Raw genomic sequence first — 17,116 nt, 5'->3', positions numbered from 1 at the left:
TCAATGAAAAATACATTTACATCTTTGTCCAGGGTTTCATAAGCATAATAATTTAAGTGTTTTTTGGCTTAAACAACCTGTGACCAACAGCTGAACTCAGAAAAAATAAATAGGCTACATGACTGTACATATTTGTTTTGGTCCATAACATAAGCGATTATTGTCATTCAATTCAATAGTTATCACTAGAGAATGACAGGAAACACTGGAAAACTAGGTCTGAACAAGGGATGCAGTGGGCCACAAAGACACCAAAACCACAAGTATACTGTATAGCCACTGAAAAAATGGAGGTGGAGGCCTGGCAGAAGCAGCTGACAGGTGGTGTGCTGCACTGTGCATATATATTGTAGTTTTGCAAGCAGATACATCCTCTTTATTCTCAGTGCTCTATTTTGCCCTTTGTTGGCCTCATTCCCTGTCAGCTCCCGCCACAGTGAAGGGGAAGTAATTGCACAGTAATTAATTAAACAGCATTAAGAGTAATTCAGCGTGCTCACGCCAAAGTTGAACATATTCGTATCATTATTTGAGGAAAGAAACTCGCTATGAATCGCAAATAACAAGCTTCAGTCATGAGAAACAGCACATCTAGCCTCTCTGTGTTGTTTACCAGAATGACCATCTGTCCAGGTTAGCGGTTTAAGGGCGCCGTGTATTCTCGCGACAACTGCTCGGAAACAAGCTGCACCCACGAGAATGTCGTTTCGCGCGCTGAGGCTAAGCTCCAGTCCCATTCTAGATTGACAGCTCCGCTAGCCAATGAGCTTGAAGCGCTGAGAGGGAAGCAGCCAATAGCGACGCAGAAGTTTTAGAGCAAGCGGAATATCAAAGTCTTGAAGAATAACTCATTGATCAATATCCAACAAGGCACAGAGTTGGTCGTGCGAGCCCTGTGGAGAAGTTATTGGGGGGGAAAACGTGCGCGCTATTCTTTAAACGTCAATTTCTTGTTTTCACTCGGACGAATAAACAGGTAAAGCACTTTTTTCCTCAGGTTCCTGTAACTTTTAAACTTGCGCTCATTGATATTTATATGCAGTAAGCTAGCTCACTATGGGTTAGCTAACTTGACAAAGTCGTACCTCGTTTCTGAGGGGCTCACTTCACCGAGTTACCTAGCCAGCCAAATGGGAGATTAGTCAAAAATGTCAGACAGTTTTGCTACTGTTGTTAGGACTCTGACTTCTGGTTGCTAACCTTTGCCAGGTGGAGGCTCTGTAACAATGAGTTGTATCATGATTTTGATGTTAAAGCGTTGAAATGTGTGTGGGTGATGAACTTGACTTGATGCATCGAGCTGTTGTCTTGTGTTGTTTATCTGTCGTGTGGTTACACAATTTTTCCACAAACACATGGTCAAATTTAAAACCAGCTTTGCCACTTCATCGTTTCTCACGAAGGAAAAACAAATAACGCTAACATGAACAGAAAGCTTGTTTTCCTTACATTTTTTCGTATTTGCGAGCAATAGCTGATGGTTTTGTCTACATTTCGAAAAAAATATGAATGAAGTCGATGAAATAACGCATCTCAGAAGGAAGGAAGTAGTGCATTTATGATATTATTAGTTATATTTCGTTCAGTGGTTTGGTGTATTTCGATACAGCGGAGTGAGCAAGACCTCAGCTGAGAGCGCAAAACTAAAAGCAAAGCAGCCTCCGAGGTGTCCGCTTTCTACTGCATATGAACAAAGCGCCGTCTATTACAGACTATGGAGCGCTTTAATGATCAAATAATCAATAACAAATGGCATATAAGATAGTATTTCGGCGTGTTTTATTGTCAAGAGAGCCATGGCACATTGTTTGCTAGCGCTCCCTCGCGTCCGGATGTGCCTTGCTTTTAAAAGAACTGGGAGTGGCCTGCAGCTCAGTTTCCCGCACTGTATTTAAATCAGCTTGTTCCCTCCCTTTCTGATCCTCTGTAGAAGTGACAGCACCACAATACACTGTCCAGGAGTGACAGGCATATTTCTGCTGCTAAGACCCCCCCCCCTCCAATTCAGTCCTTTTTTAATAACGCTATTTTGCTTTTAATCGAGGGCAAAGGCATCAACTGTGATTTTAATTGGCAGGAACTTTTCCTTTCTCACCGTGCCCCTCCTTCAAAAGCACAAATTCAGACTGTTCAAATGCTCGATCATTGTGGAAAATTGCATGTATAAATATTCATCTAATACTTGCAACTACCAGAGTAATTAAATGTTATATTTTGTTGCAGAAAAATAAGTTAAGGAATCTACACGAGAATGCTGAAATCGAAAGATGAAGACTGACAAATAAATCTTATTATGCAACACCAAATATGCCATGCTGTTTCCCAAGCCTGATGGACTGTACTTATTTTATTTATGACACAACTGTTTTTTTCCCAGTGGATGCAGATAGATACTAATGAATAGCATGCACATCTTGTTGATATTCAGTGTGTTGATACTGTAAATAAAACTATTTTGCATCTTATGATTTTCAGACTATAGTCACTGCATGTTATAGAAGATATTTTAGATATATACATTTTAGCTTTCAGTTAAAAAAAATAAATACATTTAGTTTTCTAGTAAACTAGGCCGGATCACAGTATACCTGCATATCACCGTTTGGTTTTGGGTTATTGAGTCATCATTTTTTGATATGTGGTTTTGTAGTAATAAAATGAAAATCTATGGCCAAATGATCAATTAAACAAGATTAGTCTCGTTTTTATTACTCATCCAGTAAAACATTCACATAATTATTGTGGTTTGGGCTGTTGACACAGGGCAGCTGCAATGTGGATTCAAGTGCGCACAATGGATGGGAAGGAAACCCACCGGGTGGATTCCCTGTCCAAGCTCACCAAGGTGGATGAGCTACGTCTCAAAATTATGGAGCTCTTCAAGGTGGAGCCTGAGAGGCAGAGGCTGTTTTACCGTGGCAAGCAGGTGAGACAGCATTACAGTTTTGTCCTGAGAGATGTCTTTCATGTGGTTCATGGTGAAATCTTGTTTTCAGCCTTAAACTCAAAGTATTTGCATTCTAGAACAAAATTATTTTGCTCTCTACATAGTCACTAGACGTCTTTTTTTGTTTGTTCTAGAGTTGTTTTATTTGGTAAATTATTAAGTCTCAGGTAACATTAAATCTTCACAATGGGAAGGATATGGGTGATGGCTGTAGCTCATTCATGCTAACATTTATTCATAAACAAATCATAAAATGCATTAGATACAAAACATGAATTAAATTAAAAGGGTATAATGAACAGGAATTCTGAATTTCTATCAAGAAAAATTGATTCTATATGACTGAAGAGACAAAATATGAAAGTGCTGCTTTTCCTCTCTGTAACCTTGTCATACATGTTTTAAATCTGTCAGATGGAGGACGGACACACCATATTCGACTATAATGTGGGTCTCAACGACATAGTGCAGCTGCTTGTCAGGCAGAAGTTGCCCGTTAATGATGTTGCCAAAAGCAAGGACAAAGAAGCTGAACTCTCCGACTCTGATTCTGGCTGTGGCTCAACCCAGAGCGAGTCTGACAAGAGCTCAACTCATGGCGAGGTCGAGGGTCAGACCGCTGGCACCTCCGCCCAAATAAACACCCAAGAGCTCATTGACCCGGGGTTTGGATTTTTTAAGGTATGTTTTACAGCTTGTAATTTGGATTTAATGATTTTATTTAGTGGTTACAGGTTGTGGGGAAGTAGTACATCAAACATTTCCGTTAGGGATGGGCTGTTGACAGCTGTGATTTATGACCTGGAGCCAGAGCGCCTTCTTTACCATTCCTCATACACTCGACAAGGTTCCTCAGTGATCTAACACAATTTACTGTCAGCACCCCAAAATATTTCTTATTCCCTTGGAAATGTTTTATTTAAGGCAATTATAGGCACTGAGGCGTGATGCTCACCCAGATATATATATGTTAAAGTGCGACTTTGGTCATGTTTAGAAAGACGTATATACGGCCTGAGTCTGAGAAAGTAATAACCTAGCCCAACCAGAACCTGACAGGCTTTCTCTTTTTTTTGTTTTTTTGTTTTTAATGTCCGAACCAACCGAAGTCTGATCCAGTTAAGCAGAAGCACTGAATTTGTATTACTGTCAGACTATTGTTGTTACTATAGCTACAAAAGCTTATGTGTTGTGTTCATGCATTGTCATGTAAATAACAAACCCAGCACTGAACAGGAAGTTGCCCAACACAGTGGGAGCCATCATTTTAATTTATTTTTTATACTATATTTTCATGAAAAAGAACCCTGACCTGTCAGGCTCAGATTGAGTAGCCACCCTCTAATACATGTTATATGAAGCTGCATACATGTCAGTTAAACTATGCGTGCAACTTATATTTCTGTATGAGCACAGTAACTTGGACTCTTTATTGTCCACTTTCACTCTCCACCAACAGGTTTGCAATAATCGTTCATAATATGAACTCTTAATGTGAATGTAAACATAGCAAGTGTGGATAAAGTAGGGGTATAGTGGCTTGAAAGTGCTTGAAGATGTGTAATTTTACCCCATGTTTTGAAATCTGCATTTTTATATATATATTGATGGATGCCTGACGATGCCTGACTTGTAATATTTACATTGGCAATTTTGCATCAAGCACAACTTTAAATTTTGGAACATTCAATGAATATCTATGAAATTTGGGCTGTACATATGTTGGAAAAGTGTGGTTTCTCACATCCCCTGTTTGTTTGGGGTTGTGTTTTTTTTTTTTTTTTTTTATAAAGTAATTTTTTATTTTCTCGTGTGTATGAAGATCAACGAGTTGGTGGATGCAAGAGACTTGAACATGGGGGCGTGGTTTGAGGGCCAGATCGTGAACGTTACGAAGACGGACAAGACTCCTAAAGAGGCAGCTGAGGCAGAGCCAGAGCCAGCAGAGGAGATACTATACCATGTGAAATATGAAGAGTAAGACTCCTTTTCTCCCCCTATTAATTAATAACTTAACATGAATACTGGGCTTCCATAGTAATGCTCACCCAATATTTGCCACATTCTACTATGTGTTGATAACCAATGAGTCACCTACAATTTACAGTTTTGATTTGGTTGTTGGACGCTGCAGCAGAAACAAATTGATTTCAACAGAGAAAAGATTGAAGATTGGAAGCACGTAAAGGAATACTATCAATTAAAGAAGCAATACAATTACTTTCACAAATCATGTATGATTGATATCATACATTGTTAGCTGAAAAAAGCCTCCCGTTATCTTCACACCCAAAGCTGCTAGAGCCTCCAGCCTCTTTTCTTTCCAGGAAGTAGACTTGTGTTTTTAACATGAGGATATAATGGCCTGTCTAACCTGCTGCAGAGGTTATTTCAGTTACATTGATGACTGATCTTTGCCATGAGAGGTCAGAACACTGTACAATTATTCAGTGTTTTCTCGCACAAAACATTTCTGTAGAGGAGCATAGCAGATTATTAGGAACTTGTGGTCTAGACTAGTGGGAGGCCTATCACAGGTCAGGCAACATAACTCGTATGTATGTGTGCTTTCATTTTCTGCAGCATTGGAGCTGTTTTTGAAGTAAGCTGTTAATCTACAACTAACAAAAACCAGTCACTTCCTGCAGCAGTATCACATGAAAGCCCTGATGGAAGGATCTTATATCTAATTAAACATGTAAGAGACTTTAAATATCTTTTAGAAAGAAACAAGGCATTGGCTTGTTGGTAAAATTTTCGCTATGGGGTGGTGAAAATTGACATTCAACTAAACTTTGCGTGGGTTTGCAGCACCTGAAAAATTTCTGTGGTATCTCTGGCAGTACCCTTGCTGGACGGCACTCTTGTGTTAGTGAGCTTGCAAGTCTGTTAGAGGAACATTAATCAGAGTGTTTAAAACCTGCTGCAGTTGGTCCTCACCATTCAAACATACTTATATAACCTAGCTCCACTCTCCTGAGCAGCACTATCTATAATCGTCTCAAGTGCATACTGAAATGTAACATTTTCTACAACAGTTACCCAGAGAATGGAGTGATTCAGCTGCTGGTCAAGGATGTACGTCCAAGGGCCCGTACTGTGTACCAGTGGCACCAGCTGGAGCCTGGTATGGTCGTCATGGTAAACTACAACCCAGATGACCCCAAGGAGCGTGGCTATTGGTATGATGCTGAGATCCAGAGGAAAAGAGAGAGTCGTACCCAGCGTGAGATTCACGCGAAGATTATCCTCGGGTAAGACGATTGTTGCATATAAAGCTGACATAACACTTACCAAAGACAAATGTCTAAAATGGATATAATGGGACCTCAAGAAAGTTTGTTGGGTTTTTGGATATCACAGTGGCAAGTGAGAGAAGTTAACTCTCTGTTGTGGTAATCAAGCAGATGGAAAAATATGTTCTGTACTGGTAACATTTTAAGGCATTGGGAAATAAACCACTGTCGTTGTGGCTTTGGATCTCATTCATGCATAAAGGAAAAAGGTACAACTTATTTTTAATGATGGGATTAAACAGCAGATAGATAGGATGGTAGGGGTGCAATGGTACAGGTAACCCACGGTATGGTCTGTACCTCGGTTTTTGGGCCGCGTTCGGTACGTGTTTTGTGAGTAAAGAGAACAACTTTTTTTTTTTTTTTTTCCCCAAATTTATCTCTTTATTTTGCTTGTCAGCAAAAACTGTAAACAATTCCAGTATCTCTGGTGTACTGAATAATATAACACCTTCCTTTTCAAGTTAACAGTTACCAAACACAAATTTCAAATGGTAAACTGCCTCTTAGTCCTTGACTACTTGTATACGCTATACAGTATAAAAAATTACACTGGGTTGGGGAAGGGGGTGCGCGATCGGTGTCGGTCCGCTGGGGGGGATTGGTCTAATAAGCTGCAACACACAGCTATAAGGACATTGTGCTCTCATACGTGCTGCATTGATACACACACGCACACACGTACACGCGTACATGTACAGTCACTCACTAGCGCGCACTCTTGCTTGCTCGATCCAGATTCCGGGAGATTGCAGCTCATTTGTGGGTGTCAGGGAGCCGCTATCAATATATGGGAGACTCCCGCATGTATTCAACGGTGAAACCGAAATTAACCCACACCGGAGATTTGAATGAAGCTGGTGTTTCTTCAAACTTTTGTCTCAACTCCTCCGCTAGTGCTGGCCATGCCTCTTTGTTTTCTTTTTTCCATTTCTGTGTGTGAGCTGCACCTTGAACCCGGCTCCAGTTCCAGTGGGAGAGGGGGTGAGTGGGTGGAGGCACAACAGTGATTGGACATTAACTCGCGGGGAGGGCTTTTCACCTGCCTGGACACACACACACACACACACACACACACACACACACACACACACACACACACACACACACACACACACACACACACACACACACACACACACACACACACACACACACACACACAGTGGCCTGTAAAGCATCAATGCAAAATTAAAACCTGCGGTCCATAAGGTCGTATTGTTCCGTGCAGAGCGGACCGAATGGTTCAATATTTTACCGAGTACCATTGCATCCCTAATGGATGGATAGGTCTTACTTTCTTATGTATTTCTGTAATATCATCTGCAGTTTTCTATTGTTCCTGCCAACTTTCATGTGTTTGTTTTTTTTTTCTGTTCCAAGTGATTCAAAACTATATTGTTAATAAGACAATGTGCAATTACATTGCTACTGTGCAAGACACTTAAACAATGTTTATTTTGTTTGTAGAGATGCGGGTGACTCTCTTAATGACTGCCGGATCATGTTCCTGACAGAAATCTACAAAATTGAGGAGGCCGGTTCTCTAAGTGATGCACCAGCTGGAACTGAGAGTCCACTTAAAAGTACGACTGTTTATAAAAATTAAAAAAATGTATGAAAGAGTTTCAATTTTTTGTCAAGCGTTTCAGACCAAATGGTGAACAATTATAAAACAGTTTGCATCGCGTGTATTTTGATTGTGAATCTTGTCAATTTCTATCCTTGATCTTAATTAGTAAATTTGAAGCGTGTTCCACCCAGCTAAAAATGCTGTATAATGGATTTGAATATTTAACAGTACTGTATGTAATGAAATATCTGTGTTCTCCAGGGTCAAATGGACCTGAGTGCAAGCACTGCAAGGACAATCCCAATAAAAACTGTCGCTGGTGTAACTGCAACATCTGCGGCATCAAGCAGGATCCTGATAAACAGCTGCTGTGTGACGAATGTGACATGGCCTATCACACATACTGCCTGAACCCCCCACTCACCTCCATCCCTGAGGATGAGGACTGGTCAGTAAAATCAGATGCAAAATCAAGTCATTTAACATGTTTGCGTTTCCTGAGATTTTTTTTTAATATAAAGTTAGTGAATTATTACCAACTATGTGTTAATGATGAAAGAGGAATCTTGTGATGCGCTGTTGTTCAACTAGAGAGGTTGGAGCAGGAAATGTTACTCTTTTTGATTGAGAAATAAACACAGCCACCCAGATTTAACCTTTTTGTGATATTGAGTCACATTTTTAAAAGATCCACCTTCACTCTGCATGTCTTGCTGCTGCAGGTATTGCCCAGGTTGCCGTAATGATGCCAGTGAGGTTGTGCTGGCTGGAGAGAAGCTGAAAGACAGCAAGAAGAAAGCTAAGATGGCTTCTGCCAGCTCAACCAGCCAGAGGGACTGGGGCAAGGTGAGTGCTGACAGTGCTGCTAGACAGGGATCTTTATACAGATGTGCAAAAGTATTGGTGCATTTTAAATACCTAAAAAAAAAAACAAATAGGATACTAATCAATATCATATCACAATTTTAAAGAATAATGAAAACACTAAATAGTCATTGTTGAAATCACCAATTGAGATTTTGTGCAAGGTAATTATACTTGGAGATTTTCCCATTTGCACTGGTTACTGCATCTGTGATCTGAGGACTAAACTAAAGTTTTACATTCTCATTTCGTCTGTAGATGACTAGATATTAACAATTTATGGCTCCTCTTTCCAGGGAATGGCCTGTGTTGGTCGAACCAAGCAGTGCACCATCGTCCCGTCCAACCACCACGGCCCAATACCTGGCATCCCTGTTGGCTCCATGTGGAAATTCAGAGTGCAGGTCAGTGTGTGCAACTTTTTTGTTTTTGTTTTTTTTAAATGCAGAATTTTGCAAATATTTTGTCAACAAGAGTAGTTTAATTAGCCTAAGTTTTTGCTTTTTCTATTTTAGTGTTCACTTGGATCTTGGTTGATTGATGTTCTTTAGAGTTCATTAAATCACTGACTGTGCCAACTGTAAAACACTGACTTTGAAAAGGTTGCTTTTATAGATTTTAGAGAAGTAGAACTTTGCTGAATGTATAATCTCAAAGTTCTGTGGGGTTTTTTTGTGTTTTTTTTTTTCTTTTTCTTTTTTTCTTCCAGTGTTTTGCCAGAAAATTTAAATTCTGTTTTTGTGTGCTGTTTTTAGGTCAGCGAGTCTGGTGTACACAGGCCACATGTAGCTGGGATTCATGGCAGGAGCAATGATGGTGCCTACTCTCTGGTCTTGGCAGGAGGGTATGAGGATGATGTGGTATGCTTTTTTTTTTTCTTAATACAAAAGTAGTAATTTTAAACATTGGCGATAACTTTTAACAGGATTAAAGTCACTACTTGATGCCAATTTTCAGGGGAATCTGACCCAGAAACAATGTAAACATGACCTTTTGACAAATATGACACCTACATTCAGACATGACTACTTAAAAAAATATGTTTTGGTTTGATACCCAATTGTTTGTGTAACCAAACCTTTGTAGTTATACCGTATGCATGTTGATGTATTTTCCATTGTAGGATGATGGAAATGAGTTTACTTATACTGGCTCTGGAGGGCGAGATCTGTCTGGAAATAAGAGGACTGCTGAACAATCCTGTGACCAGACACTGACCCACATGAACCGGTATGACACTCAAGGATTAAACCTAATATAACTGCTGTCAGTAAATGTGATCTCTTGTAGTTTTTGTTTAATTTATTTTGCATATCTGAATAGTTTGCTCTGTTTCCCAACAGGGCGCTGGCTCTCAACTGTAATGTCCCTGTCAATGACAAAAATGGAGCAGAGTCCAAAAACTGGAAGGAAGGCAAACCAGTTAGGGTTGTACGCAACTGTAAAGGTCGCAAGCACAGTAAATACTGCCCTGAAGAAGGAAACAGATATGATGGGATATATAAGGTAAGAGGGACAGTTGGCAGGTTTCTGTGTGTTTTGAGGAATTGTCAAACTGGCTGATAAATGTAAAACTAATTGAACCATTTAAACACGTTGTCTGAATACTAATGTAATTGATAGAGGTTAATCAATTCTGATTTGCAGCCAACAACTAGCTTGTTTAGTTTGTATAAGATGTTTTAATAATGTATTGTAACTTGGAGCATAGTTTCAGGGCATTTTTTAAACCATGTGTTGTTTAGTGCGGTTGAATCCAGACTGGTTTATTTTCCTCCTTGGTATGATTTGATTGGGTAGATTTGAACAGAGCAGTTGTACTCTGATGCAGACCAAAACAACTGAACAGTGATTATTTCAGGTGTAGTGGTCTCAGTCTGGTAACAGATTAATTCTGGAGCAGCTGATTTTATTATCTGTCTAAGATTTATTTTGCAAGTTTGAGGTCCGACCTGGACAAGTGCGACAAAAAGGATGTTGCATTTTTGAGAAATTCGACCTTCTTCCTCCGTTTATGTTTTCACTGCTGCGTGGACACATTTGACCATTTAGAGGAGTGAGCGGTCTCATGTGGCTTTTCGTGATGCATTCTAGTTTTCTTGAGTTTATTTCTGTATAAAAAGAAACCAAACCAAGGGGGAAAACAAATTTACCAACTCATAAACTGATTCAGACCAGAGCAAACATACTTAATGTTTGTAAGCTTACTTAATGTGTTCTTGAATGGCTTCCAGGTGGTGAAGTACTGGCCAGCCAAAGGTAAATCTGGCTTCTTGGTTTGGCGGTATCTGCTGAAGCGTGATGACGACGAGCCAGCACCATGGACCAGAGATGGCAAGGAGCGCATCAAGAAGCTTGGTCTCGTTATGCAGGTAGTTAAGGATTTGTCTTACTTTACTATACCACTCAGCAAATTGGTCTGTAGGGTTGTTATGATATGATCCACTCACTATTTGATTTTCACAGTACAGGTTTCACAGTTTAACACTCAAAATACTTTTGAGGTAACCTTTACTAAAAATGATAACTCCTGCACGCTGTCACTCCTACTGCTGCTATATTTAGTGAGTCAGTGTGCGGGAGTTTTCACTTTTATTCAAGTTGTGCTTTCCTCTGACGCACATCACACTTTCAGATTTTCGAAACTTTTTTTGAACACGGTTTTCATTCTGACAGAAAATACATTGAGCAGAGAACTTCCCGTTTATGCTGTAGCCATAAAATGTGCAAGAACAATCCCATTTGCTTTTACTTTTTCATAGTTTTCTTAGATTTTGTTATAAAATGTAAAGACTGTAAATGAACAAAACTATGCTGCATTATACTGAAGAATTAAAAATACCTAAATAACATGAAATAAACAAACAATGACAACTAACTTGGTGGGATTGACAGTCTAAGATGTTATCAGCATGCTTTTGTTAAAATTACACTAAACTTTTTTTAATTGGACTCAATCTTGTTTTTTAGTATCCTGCGGGATATCAGAAAGAGAAGGAGAACAAACAAGAAGTGGAGGAGGAGGCAGCGACACCCAACAAAGCAAAGAGGAAGAGAAAATCTCAGGGCAGTGGTAAGTTCACTTTGTGTATGTGGGTGTTTGCTTTTGAACATTTTCCTCGTATTATGCCTGTGTTGAAAGACTGCTGCAGATGCATGCATTAGGTTTGTTGTGGAGACGAAAAGTATATGAATAGTGATGATCATTTCAGGGGGCCGGTTGCAGGCAAATCTGCAGTAGTGGGTGTCAAGCCTCTGACGCATTATGTGTTTAAAAACAGCTAGTTGGAAACTTCTATACGGTGAACTGATCGAACATAGTTTCAGATTTTTTTTTATATATATATATCAGGGAAAACACTTAACATAGAGGCTGATGTGCTGAACTGATAATTTCAACATCATTAGCTGCTTTCAGCTGCCCAATACAGGAAGTGCACCTCTCGCATTTGTAAGCAGGTGTAGCTTGACTAACTGAAAGTTACATTTCGAGTACTCTGAACAAGCCAGACCTCAAACTGTCTTCATGCACCTGTGATAACTTGCCTTCAAGACAGAATTAATGAAAAACAGAATACAAATACGTGCTTAAGATTCACCAAAAACTTGTCAGCTTTCTAATTGCAGGGATTATCGGTATTGGTTGACATAAAAGGGTCACAGGAAAGAGTGATTTCAGAAAGTCTTGCTGGGTGTCAATACTCATGGCTCACAGTATAATGAATAGATGGGAGATAAGGGCCCTTCTTCCATAGATTCTTGCTGGAGGACCTGATATTTGTTGCTGTAGTGTATACAACACATCAGTGGCCTGAATGGAGATGTGTCTGGATCGTAGTGGCAGACTGGCAGTTGAATAAACTTGTGTGGCTAATAAACTGTTTTTTGTAGTTGGAAGAAGACAAGATAAAGTTATAGGTGGCAATATTTTCATGATTCAAAACCATTCATAACTGCATCTTTTTCAGCTCAGCTGCCTGGTCCACCAGTGGAGACTGACCTCTGGTGGTGCCTGCTGTGCACCAAAATACATGACCTCAATGAGTTTAATAGTGTTGACTGTATTGAAAAAATCATAATACTTTGATTCTACTCAAACTTATCAAACTTCATGATATTATAGCATGATGTTGACATGTGTTTAAAAAAAAAAAAGGAGAAAAAAGAAGAAAAGGAAAAAAAAAAATTAAAGACAATCAGAATTAGACCTGGGCATTAAAATAACAGTTTGTACTGACTATAGATACTTCACTGATTAGTAATAAGAAAATTGTTTGACTTAAATTTGTTTCACTTAAATGCATTAAATACAAACTGCCATGAAAGCATATAACTACATGCAAAGTTTAGTTGCATGAACAAACCTCCAGTGTGCTCCCTCCTCATCATCATTTTATTTGATAATGGAGTGTGACACGAGTGACGTTCATACAATCATTTAACAGGTGCGGTCTTCTGTTGACCATCAACAGGTGATGCAACACCAGAAACTGTGAGAAAATGAGTGCATCAATTATCAATATTGACTGAAATTATTATACATTTTATTGTGACGTATTTTTCATCTATATCACCCAGTCCTGTTTTTCCCCATTTCCATGCCTCATACTTTAACGAACTCCTCCTAGAGATTTAATCAGACTGACTTCAAATTTCACTCAAACATCTTGAGACATTGGAGATGAAAAGTTGTCACAATCTTTTTAATTACTTATACCTGGTGAGTGTGGCAGCACGGACAATTTTGATGCTTGGACATAAAGCAGAAAGTCCTTATAACTCCTACAGACATTGTCCGATCTACACCAAACTGGTCACGCATGTAGAGCATCCCACCCGGAACATATTTATGCATCAATATATCCATAGCGCCACCTACTGGACACAAGTCACTCATATTGACAAAACATCATTCGATTTTATATGAAATTTACAGGGTGTGTTTTCCACATCATACACTGCAACATGACATATAATTGGTGGGTGATCTCCAGCGCCACATAGTGGACACGGCAGTGTGAGTTAGCCCCATCACACAATGTTCAATAAAAGCCCTGGTGCCATGACATCTACATGCCTGCTGTGTCTGCCTTGCGACTGCGGCATGCACCGACATGCATGTACGGCTAATTTCGCTGTTTTGGGGTGGAGGAGCATGGGCCCGTTCATCGCTGCTTGAAGCTTTAATTTTCATTGCCTTTTTAAAATCTGATTGTTTTCTTGATTTTTCACTTGCACTATAAAATGTCAAAATGTGAAAAATACCCATCTTAAGTATATTCACAAGCCCAAAGTTTGTCAGATAGCTATTTTTTTTCTGACAAACACTAAGAACCCTAAAGATATTCAGCTAAGAATTTCAGATCCAGTTTATAAGTCTCAACTCATGTTAATGTATCATAGGCTTTGTGTGTGTGTGTGTGTGTGTGTGTGTGAGACATCCAAACATCATCTGTCAGCCTTGTATGACATTGGCACATTTTAAAACTTGTTTCTTTTCTGTCAGAATCCACCAAGACCCCACCAGCCAAGACCCCCAAGAAAGTCAAGGTCGAGGTGTACAAGCTCACCCAGGGGCAGAAAGCACTCATCAGGGGTGATAAGCCTAATAAGAAGCTGTGGGACGAAGCCATGGAGTCACTGTCTCTTGGACCGGTGAGAATGATTGATTGTTTGGAAAGTTATTAGCAGTTTCAATAAGCTTTGGCTCATGTTTTTAGGAAAGTGTGGACATGTTTTTATTGTGTATATGGGTGGAAGCAATGAAGCTCGACATTTCTAAACCTGTTCAACAACATAAAAAGATAACGCTAGAGGCGAGGCAATGATTTGTAAACCGACTAAGTTATAAATAGATTTTTATTCTGGGGCTTTTATTCAGGATTAATTAAAAGAAAATATAAATCAAATTGGTGTGATTTGATTGTCAAGTCCATCATACCAAAGAAATGCCATGTATTGTCTGAGAACAATGATCTACTGACAGGTCTGGGGTTAGTGGACGTATGAGTTTACTACTAAGGTAATATTAATGACTGTTTGGTTTGAAAAAAAAAAAACTATTGAATTGGGCTTTGTAGGTGCTGGTTGAGCTGCTATTTGAAGCCACAGTCTTAACTGGTTGTCTCCAGGTGTACTTTTTTGTTGTTTACTGAGACATCATAAATTATACACTTCATGAATAACAAAGGGCTTATGAAAGTGTCTGTCAGTACAAAACGAAAACCATTGTGGAGAACTGCTTCAAATTTCTTGTTGACAATCAAGTGATACAACATTTTTTCGCTGCAGAAATTCTTGAACAAAGTTGAAGAAGTTTTTCTCTGCATTTGCTGCCAAGAAGTGGTCTATCAGCCCATCACCACAGAGTGCCAACACAATGTCTGCAGGGTAAGAAACAATTACTCCCAATTTAGGACATTCTGCAAAGTTGACTAATGATAAATTCAATGCATACACTACTGCTGTAATACACTGCACTTAAATTGATGTACTGTCTGTAAATACATTTTATATCTTGAAAATGCAGTGAACTCAAAGCTGTTGTTCTTTTTTTGCTCCAGGAATGCCTTCAGCGGTCCTTCAAAGCAGAAGTCTACTCCTGCCCGGCCTGCAGACACGACCTGGGCAAAAACTACTCGATGACCGTCAACAAATCCCTGCAGGACATTCTAAATCAGTTTTTCCCAGGGTACAGCAATGGGCGATGATCATTGGTTCTGCCTACTCTGGAGGAAACGCGATGTAAACTGTAAGGGGAATTTTCAATAGAGGCAATAAAGAATCAGTTTCTCTTAATATATTTTTTATGATTATAAAACTACAATTTTTGTGAACTTCAGTGCTACCATTTTTCACCTTGGATCTGCCATGATGTGTAGTCAATGATAAATTGAAAATTCCTTCATAACTGCCTGTACCATTACTCCGTTTAATACCTTCAACCGTGATTTTACTCCCAGCGTTTTGTTCCATTAACTAATGCTAATATTATCCATGACATAAAATTTGTTACCTAACTAAAATCCCTCCAGTTAAAAGCTAGCACTCCCTCACAGAACGTTCAGTCAAAAGTGGTTAAGCTTTTTGCCCAATTTGTTTGAGGAGGTGATCATTTTTGTACAAAGCTATAATTAGCACCTGGGTCTTATATGATCTACTGTTAGTTTGGATGTGGTTGATCATCATTTTGGTGCAGTTTAAAAGAAAAAGAAATCTGATGGTGCAGTCAGGATTTTCAATAGTCAGCATTCACAGCTTGACCTGGATTCTCCGTTACACATCTCTTGTAGCTGTTACCAGTCTGTATTCACTTGATTTGCTGCTCAGATCAATTGAAAAACAAGACAAACTATCAAAATGTGATTCTGACGGACTAATGTGAGAATGTTTGTCCAGGCATGATCAGAGGATTGAAACTGCACCAACATGAAAAGCAAACAAAGCATTTTTAAAATTTTATTTTATTTTTTAAGAAATGAGGCCTTTTTGAATCTAAAGCTGCTCTATAAAATGTAGATGTGACCAAACATACAAACACAACCAAACCAGTTCCGTAAAGTTTTGTTTTTCTCCACTTCGGTCTGCGAGGAAGTGTCTAGTCTGAGAACAGTGTCATCAAATTCGAGGTGAATTTTCTAACGTGTATTGGTTAAGATTTTTTTTTCACATAGTAATCTTATATTTGTGTATGAAGTTTTGTTCAAGTTTAAAAGTTCCTAATGAATTTTGTAGTCTTGAAAGCCAAACACGCCAGATTTTCAAGACCATTTTATTCTGTGGTGTAAATTTGGATTTCCCGTTTTGAAAAAGTTAACTTTGATAGTCCAAAGAGAGAAAATGCTTAACCAAGAGTGTAATGTAGAACTCCCCTCTATCTAGCTCTTTAGAAGACGTCCCTGACACGCAAACCTATATGAGTCTAGAAACTATTTGTATTTTTCGCTAAAAATAAAAATGTACTTCCATCTTTTTTTTTTTTTTTTTTAAATAATCTATTACTGCCATCTGGGGGGGGGTTGTCCAGTCAGATTTTTGTCTCCTGTGGTCACTTGTAATACCTGACCTCCATTTTAAAACCAGTTAATGATTGCATTAAGGAAGTGTTGAAATGTTTAGGAATTTTCTCACACTGCTCTTGGAATTGGCTATTGAATCAACTAAATTATCAGAATTTGTTCATTTTGATTTAGCTTTTAATTTCATTTTATGAAATTTTCTGTTGAATTTCAACAGCAGTGTGTGACTATGTCCTCCACGACAGCACTTTGAGTTTGATCAAGAGACAGAGATTTGCATAGACTGGGAAATGTATATTTTCTGAAATTGTATAATTTTTAGTCCATTTTAGTTTTGATACGTAGTTTTAGAATTGCTTGCACATGTTTAGTGCAAAAATGTGTTAATACATTTTTTTCAGTGTTATTCAATAAAAGA

The 17,116-nt window shown here is 38.8% G+C and overlaps 1 protein-coding gene across 1 annotated transcript; it reads left to right on the top strand.

Moving 5' to 3' along the window:
* The first annotated feature begins 869 nt into the window (after nt 1-869).
* Nucleotides 870-17,116, top strand: uhrf1 (ubiquitin-like with PHD and ring finger domains 1). Its single transcript, XM_053322786.1, has 17 exons — nt 870-976; nt 2,764-2,926; nt 3,362-3,628; nt 4,770-4,924; nt 5,986-6,201; nt 7,714-7,829; nt 8,078-8,264; nt 8,539-8,662; nt 8,977-9,084; nt 9,436-9,540; nt 9,804-9,910; nt 10,024-10,186; nt 10,915-11,052; nt 11,651-11,753; nt 14,187-14,335; nt 14,972-15,070; nt 15,244-17,116. The coding sequence occupies exons 2-17, from the start codon at nt 2,774-2,776 to the stop codon at nt 15,388-15,390; spliced, it is 2,337 nt and encodes a 778-aa protein (XP_053178761.1). The 5' UTR covers nt 870-976; nt 2,764-2,773; the 3' UTR covers nt 15,391-17,116.

Source organism: Scomber japonicus, chromosome 7 (genome assembly GCF_027409825.1).
Source record: "Scomber japonicus isolate fScoJap1 chromosome 7, fScoJap1.pri, whole genome shotgun sequence".
Classification (NCBI taxonomy): Eukaryota; Metazoa; Chordata; class Actinopteri; order Scombriformes; family Scombridae; genus Scomber; species Scomber japonicus.
Note: the sequence above shows the minus strand (reverse complement) of the source record. Positions and strands in the feature narration are given on the sequence as shown.